Source organism: Nicotiana tabacum, chromosome 13 (genome assembly GCF_000715075.1).
Source record: "Nicotiana tabacum cultivar K326 chromosome 13, ASM71507v2, whole genome shotgun sequence".
NCBI classification, from domain to species: domain Eukaryota; kingdom Viridiplantae; phylum Streptophyta; class Magnoliopsida; order Solanales; family Solanaceae; genus Nicotiana; species Nicotiana tabacum.
The window spans coordinates 68205860-68214402 of NC_134092.1; the positions used below are offsets into that span (position 1 = coordinate 68205860).

The 8543-nt window shown below is 38.2% G+C and overlaps 1 protein-coding gene across 1 annotated transcript; it reads right to left on the reverse strand.

The window, feature by feature from the left end:
- Positions 1-823: 823 nt before the first annotated feature.
- On the reverse strand, positions 824-2530 carry LOC142168157 (uncharacterized). Its single transcript, XM_075228821.1, has 4 exons — positions 2290-2530; positions 1762-2216; positions 1306-1575; positions 824-1096 (listed from the first exon to the last, which is right to left on the reverse strand). The coding sequence occupies exons 1-4, from the start codon at positions 2528-2530 to the stop codon at positions 824-826; spliced, it is 1239 nt and encodes a 412-aa protein (XP_075084922.1).
- Positions 2531-8543: the final 6013 nt, after the last annotated feature.

An 8543-nucleotide genomic window follows, 5' to 3' on the forward strand; every position in this document is an offset into this window, starting at 1 on the left:
AAGCATTTTCCTTCATACATGAGATCCATTTCTCCATGGAACCAAGACCTCATTAATCTTTTTACAATATTTGTTTCTCATAAATGGAGCCCATAATGTATCCTTAGTTCTATAGTTCCATCAAAGTTTAGCAAATAGTGCCTTAGACACATCATGAATTGATCTAATGCCAAGATCACCCTCATCCTTAGGTAAACACAAAGAGTCCCATGAATCCAAATGCCTTGCACTATCATTCCCTCAATTGCTCTAGTAAAACCTAGAAAACATCTTATGCAACTGAGCAATAACATATGCTAGTGGATTCACAACTGATAGGAGATGGATGGGAATATTTTCCAGCACATGTGAGATCAATGCTGCCCTACTACCAATTGATAGTAGTTTGCCCTTCCATGATTGAAGTCCTCATGTACTTTAAATATGATATTCTTGTAAATTCCCTTTTGTCTCCTGCTGTAAAAGATTGGACAATCCAAGTATGTGAAGGGGAAAGGATGTCTTTGAAATTCAGTGATAAGATGGACAGTGTTGGCTTCTTCAGGAGGTACATATTCATGCATGTAGAAAGAAGACTTCTCCTTGTTAACCTTCTAGCATGAGGCTGCCTCATACTCTTCCAGCATATTCATGATCAGTGAATTGCCCCATATTGTGAAGAGCTGAATATAATTGTGTCATCAGCATATGAAAGATAGTTGATGTTGTGACTCTACTTTGGCATTCCAAATCCTATAAAATTAGGATTGTCAAACAAAGCATCCAATGCCCTCCCAAGCACCTCAGCTGCTAAGATGAACAATGTAGGAGATAAAGGATCTCCTTATTTAACACCTCTTGAAGATTTGAAGAATCCATTAGCCTGTCCATTCAGTAAAACTGAGTACCAATTGTTTGACACTAGTCTGAACACCATGTCAATAAAAACCTCACCAAAACCCATATGCCTCAGCACTTTTGTCAAAAATAGCCATGAGACCTTATCATAGGCCTTTGCCATATCTAATTTGATAACCACATTGGATAGCTTTCCTCTCAATCTTATGTCAATTATTATCTCATATGTTAACAAAATGTTCTCCACTATATTCCTCCCCTTAACAAAGCCAACTTGATTAGGAGAAATTAGAGTAGCAGTAGGTCAACTAACCTTTCATGGATCACCCTAGATATGATCTTGTTTCAAAAATTGCTCAAACTAATTGGCCTCATGTCAGAAAATATAGCCACATTCTTCGTTTTAGGCAACAACACAAGATTTGTGTGTGTAATGAACTTTGAAAGCTCTGCACCATTAAAGAAAACCTTGACCATATTGAGCACATCTTCAGAAAGAATATCCCAACTAGCATGGTAAAGCTGGTCAGTTAATCCATCAGGACCACTTGGACTATCCCCATTTATTCCACACACTGCATCCTTGACCTCTTCCATTATTGGTTCTTCCCACAGCCTATCATTTTGATCATCAGAAGTCATTCTAGGAACATTCTTGATAATATCAAAATTAGTTGGAACCCTTTCTTCTGTGAACTGTGCCTGAAAGAAGTCTACTGCCTCCCTAGCCATTTCATCCTGTGTTTCAATTCAATTACCATTGTTATCAAGTATTCAAGATACATGTAGCCTTTTCTTTTTACCTTTGACATGGGCATGAAATAATTTTGTATTTCAATCACCATCCTGGAACCACTACATGCCTGCTTTTTGCCTCCATAATTCTTCTTCTAAGTGATAGTACCTAGTGATATGAGCCTCCACCTTATGCAATTTTTCACTATTTTGAGCTGTTGGATGAAGCTCAAACCCAATTTCATGAACTTTAATGACATCTTCTAATATTTCTATTTGTTTGAATATATCACCAAAGGGCTCCTTGCTCCAAACTGCTAGTGCTTTCTTCACATTCTTCATCTTGTTTTGAAACAAAATGAAAGGATTTCCCATACAATTAGTGTGCCAATTTTCCTTCACCACATTCAGAAAAGTATCATGCTTTATCCAGAAGCTTAGAAACCTGAATGGTTTCTTAACCTGGACAGTGTCAACATTCCAAGATAATAGGAGAGGAGCATAGTCAGAACCATACTTGATCAAGTGCTCAACCTCCAAAGATGGGAATAGATCTTGAAAGTGTTTATTAGCCAAGAACCTGTCAAGCCTCTTAAAGATACAATCATCATCAGACCTCCCACTCCACCATGAGAGTAGACTCCCTTTAAATCCAAGATCGTACAATGCACAAGTGTCCACTCAATGTGCAAAGTCTTCCACTTCACTCAGGTAAACTGGAAGGCCTCCATACTTCTCCTCCTACAAGCCAAGGTGATTCCATTTTTGAAGCTAAGTGATACATAGAATCCCACAATTCAATTCTCTCCGTAGCATCACATTTAGCATATACAAGTGAAACAATTAGTTCCTTTCCCAAGCTTCTATGAAACAAATTTAGAGCCATATATTTTTCAAAATCCATAATAATGTCCACATCAATATCCTCATCAACAAAAGCCCAGATCTTACCATTCATGTTTGCAAAGGCATAATGGATCCTTGACCTTCTTCTATATTCCTCCAGCTTATTGATATCTTGCCAAGGCTCTATTAAACCAATCAAATAAAAATTATACTTCTTATGTAAGTTAATTAACATTTGGAAAGCCTTTGTGTGTTCACAGACCTCGCATTCCACAGTAATGCATTGTCCATAAGATCACTTGGAAGTTGAGAGCCCACCCCTCTTTGGTTGTACCCTTACAGGTACAATCCTCTCTTTGTGTTTCTTTGCATGTTTCCCAGCTGATTTCTTTTTGCCAACACTTCTAGGTGAGATTTCTCCATCCCTAGCTACTTGTTGAAAGTTAGCAGTGGTTGATTCTTCCTCAATATCATCACCTAGTTCCTCTGGCTCACCCTTATCATTGTCTACCACTTGAAGGGCCAAAGGATTTGGCTCATGATTTTTGTCTATCATCCCCAACTCCTTTTGACCCCTATGATTAATGAGCATGCCCTTTGCCAATACGCCACTTGTAACACTAAAGGTTTTCCCAACTAAGATTCAAGGATCATCAACTGCAGGAGCAGCAATTTGAATTGCATTGTTGCTTGTGCTTGTCTGCCCAGTTTCTGAAGCACAAGCCCTTGTTGCTAGGTCAATTTGATCATGTGTCTACCTTGTAGACTCCTTCAACACTATTGAATTCCTCTCCATAGTCCCTTCCTGCATCACCCTAAATTGAAGAGCATAGACTGATCCTAATATAAGGTTTACTGTAGTTGAGATTGCAAAATCACTACTCCATTAGTTTCCATCATCTTGCCTTCAGTTATTTGATGGGTTTACTTCACTGTATCCTCTAACACCTTAGCAGGAACATTCTCAACTTGATCACCGCCTGAAAAATCCACCAGATCACCTTTAACATTAGCCAAAACATGGACATTTCCCTTAGGGTTTACTGTTCCATTTGCCTGCATCTTACCTGAAGCTTCAATTCTTGATCCTTGAATGATTTCAACTTGCTTTTGTGCTCCTTGATCAAGTCCAGCTTGTAGATTACCCTGCTTCCTTTTAGATCCCTCTTTAGACTCAACCAGTTTTATGTGAGCTAGGGTTTACTGTAGCTGCAGGAATTAGGTCAACTGTTTGGCCCTTCTTTCCTCCACTTTGTGCGCTCTTACCAGCAATGTTTTCATCATTGTTCTTCTCCATATTCTCAACTTTATCACTCTACAAAAGATATCCAGATGTTTTTTTATTGTTAGCTACATTCAATTTGGCAGACTCCTCAAATGTTTATGAGGGAACTTCTTGGCATGAGTGATTCACAGTCGCATTAAGTTGCTTCAATTCTTCTTTGCTTGTACCAAATTTTCTATGCACCCATTCAATGGTCGACTCTTTTTTATTAGCCTCCTCAATCCCTGCATCATTAGGATTAGGAAGCTTGTCCTTAGCTGCACTTTGAATCCCATCCTTCCTTGGACTAGTTCTCCTAGTAGTAGTAGGATTTGATTTTCTCTCCTTGTTTGCCTCAGCTTTCTCATTTCTCACCACATTTAACACTGCTTCCTTCTTCACCTGTATGGCTTCCTCAATTTCACCTTCCTCCAGTAGAGCAAACTTATTAGTAGTTTGAGCTGGGACCTGGGATTGATGTTCCACATTAACAGCTTCCTTCCCAGCTACCTCACTACATATTTCTCCTCATTTTTTGCATCATTGTTTTCTTTGGTCGATTATATTTCACCTCAGTCCACTTACCGTTAGGATAACCAACTATTTTGCCACTAGTTAGCATCCTAATTGGTGGCTTAATTTATTCAATTGCACCTGCTTTTTTTCACTAACTCCACCTTGATCTTGCACCTCACTTTGATTTTCCACAGCTGTAATGAGTTCTGGATGTAGCCTTCTACACTCATATTCATTGTGGCCTTGAAGTCTGCATTCCCTACAATACTTAAGGACATAATCATATTGTCACGACCCAAATCGATGGACCGCGACGGGCACCCGATGCATTACCTAACCGAGTATCATCGTAACGTATCTTTCTTATCATACCATCATGGGTAAATGGGCCAGAAGGGCCGTCATGATATAACTAGAATAAAAATAAGGGAATACTCAACATGGGATGACCCAACATGGAATACAAACTTATACATGGGACATACGGGCCTATAAGGCCGACATGATCATTTGTACACTCAAAACATAGGCCGACAAAGCCATACAAGTATCCATATACATGACATCTATCTACAAGCCTCTAAGAGTACATAAACGTCATAAAGGTCGGGACAGGGGCCCCGCCATACCAATCAATATATGTCCAAATTATACTAACCAAATAAGCAACTCCGGAGCAAGTGGAGTGCACCAACACCTTCCGCTGAGCTGATATCCTACTAGGAAGACTCCCAACCTGTCTATCGGGACCTTCGGGCATGAAACGCAGTGTTAACATCATCAAGCCTCTGAGGGCATCCCATCATATCATATCGGCCTTAGTGGGCAAAATCATCAATGTATACCAGTTGATCAGGTGGTGGTACGTATATAGCGCCGTAACCTTTTCCCATACCCCATATACATATAATATATGCGTACATAACGTCATCTGGTCATGGGTCACTGTACATGTATAAATGAATGCAATGCATAATGAAGTAAGTCAATAAGATCTCTCGGAATGTCATAAGATCAATATGCCTTCGGTTAATATCTTGGAATAAACTTTATCAACTTACATATTATCTGAGACCCATGAACAGACGATAGTATAATAGGACAAGTGGGGAATCAAGAACATAGGCACCCCTACTACTTCTAAGAATAGTGTCATTTGTGAAAGTTGCACGTTTTGTTTGTATCAAATGGATCATGCCAAAAGGAAAGAAGGGATAGCCTTAACATACCTTAACCATTTTGAGTCATTAATACCTTCCAAGCAACTCTTCAAACAACTCAACTCAATCTACCATATCATAAGGAGATTCAAAATCAGTGCTGAGTAAAGGCTAAGTCTGTAACTTAAGCTAATAGCTCGTTTATGTAAATTCGGCAGCATCTCTCTTGTAACAAGGGCCTCCTCCAATACCATATACTAATAACAACAACCTAAGAAATCTAGCAAGATATAATTATAAATAGGAAGATACCATATAATAATAACAAGTCATAACTACTTCACGACGAGCAGAAGGCTCATATTGGAATTCGTATACCCCATATCACCCCTTATTGACTTCTTACTTTAACATAACAATATCATTAATATGATAATAAAGCCATTCACCAATGATTCCGGTCTTATACCATATTGTAACAAAGAAAATAATCCACAACTCAAACTATCCTCAATTAGCAACTTTATTCATTAGTTCATGTCTAGTCCATCCATTTAACTTAATCAACATCAAGATAACCTTAAGAACATGCAATAACACAATATAAATACCTCCTACAGTAGATGCAAGTGAAAATCCAAGTTATATTTAGCTTACATAAGCCCTCAATGGCAATACAACACCATAGAAGTGACTTAAGCTAATCTTCACTTCCAATCTCAAGTTTCATATGTTTCTTTCATCAATTCACTTGATCAACATATATACATGCATAACAACAGAAACCATATCATAATAAAGTTATTTTCACCATTTTACAGCCATAACAACATATATATAGCCTTAAAACAACCCAATAAAAGAGAGAGAGAGAGAGAGAGAGAGAGAGAATCTTAAAACAACCCAACAAAAGATAACAACATCTCTTCCCATTTCAAGTGCTATCTTGTAATCTTTCACTCCAACACCACAACCAATATGTAATTAACCTTAAACACCATCAAAAGGCTGTTAAACATACCTTAGTCAGTAAATAACATTGGAACCCTAAGCTTAACTGTCACGACCCAATTTTTTCTCCGTTGGGTATCGTGATGGCACCTAGTCTTAGGGACTAGGTAAGCCTAACAATAATTAAAACAACAATATGAACTGTTTGGGAGAGTTTGGAGAGTGTGATAATGGAAAGAGGTCGAAAATGAGCAAATCGCATCCCAAAAACGAGATAAGAATAGGTAGAGGTCTGCCACCGACCAAGTGGGTCCCATAGGGGCTGCCTACGCAGTCTCGCAAAAATGCGAATATCTCTCTACTCAGATGTCGTATCGATGAACGATTTAATGAGTTAGAAATTAGACTCATAGATCATCAATTTGGTATGTTGAGGATCCCTTAATTCCAAATATATTGGGAGAAAAGCGCAGCTACATTTGACCTAAGTTTCAGCACATTTATGAATGTAACTTGTGATGATCTTCGCCAACTTTTGTTCCACAACTCTCTTGGATTTAAAACGTAATGCAAGCCTATCGTATGACTAAAATAACTCATTACATAACCTCCTTATCCATTTAATCACCCTAGTCTCACCCCAAAAGTACATGTTATAACATTTCTAACTTGTCGACATTCGACGAAACTTATTTTCTTCAATTTGTTTAGCTTCTAAGTCTTTCAACCCTCTTGGTACTTGTTATCCATCTTAAAGATTTGTAACTTCCAAGGTAATATTATTAACTTACTTTATGTAGTTTCAAAGATGATCTCATTCTGAGCTTACATCAATTGACTTACGACGTACTTTTACGTACAAAAACATGGGGTGTAACATCATTCCCCCCCCCCCGAACATTCGTCCTCGAATGTTCACTGATGTACCTATCCGTCTTATAACCTATAGCTTTTATGAATACTTTAATAGTGTCCTTGCTATCTAGGCAACTATTTCGTGAATAAATCCAAAGTCCTGGGCATTCCCTCCTTTAGGACTCTTTCTCACACCATGACTTGTGATCAGAATTCTTGCAATCTCGTAACTGTTGCTGCCTTCTGTCATGCAGTCTGTATGACTCTGACCTTGTAAGTGTGCCTATGCGATTCTTCTCTCCTTTTTTCCTCTAGTTGTTAGCCAATCTTTAGGCCTCACTTTGTGAACATATACAGAACTATGACAAGTTGTTCCTTTGGGCATCTATAGGTATACTGAAGTTCTTCATTTGGTACTTTGTCAAACTTACGACTATTGACATATCTTGTTTCATAGCTTCGGTTATCTATGCTTATGGCTTTACTACAACTAGGTAGGTCATACTATACCATAACACTTACTTCGATTTATTATTAACGAGGTCTGCTACCCAACTCCATGTTACACTCTCGCTGTTTATCCTATATGTATAATAAATTTAAGTCCTTTAATGCTTCCTCATTACTGTTCATCTTAAGAATGATGACCGAATCTCATCCTATACTTTGTAACTTTTATCCATCCATTGTTGATTCACCTTAATGTTGATCCATAATATACCACTGATAACTTGAAACCTCTTACATAATACATGGTTACTAGGGCTCACGTTGCATCGGGGAACATTTGAAGTGATTTGCCTTATCCACCTAGGGACAATACTATACTTCAATAACCGTATTTCATAGCATCCCAACGTGATTCATCTTATGGGAGTATTCAAATCCCGTGCAATTCATGAAATCCCTTTTCTTAAAATCATTACTCAATCAAAAGCCTAAACATCATCCTCATATCTATCACCAATACAACCTTGTTCTACGACAAGTCAGCATTTTATCTCTTCTAATTGCTCCTAGTCTTAGACTTCTCTGATTTCGTTTAGGCCCTACTAAGCTTTCTATAACATACGAAAACCATCAGCTCTCTTGCTTGATGGGCTTAATCCCGAGGCCTTACCTATTCTTGTCACCTTCTAACTCACCTTTTTCTTATCCTTACTACTATCTACCTAAAACCTTGTCGCTCTACCATACTTTAGCTTGCGACCTACACATATCTATTTATATTACTCGCAACCTTCCTTTAACTTGCTAGCACTATAGATTCCTTTCTGTGCCTTCTCAGTTGTCTTTAAATGTAAGCAACTAATTTTCCTGGTCATGCAACAACCCAACCGGTCGCTTTGAACCTTTGCACTTCGCTCGGTAGTTTACGG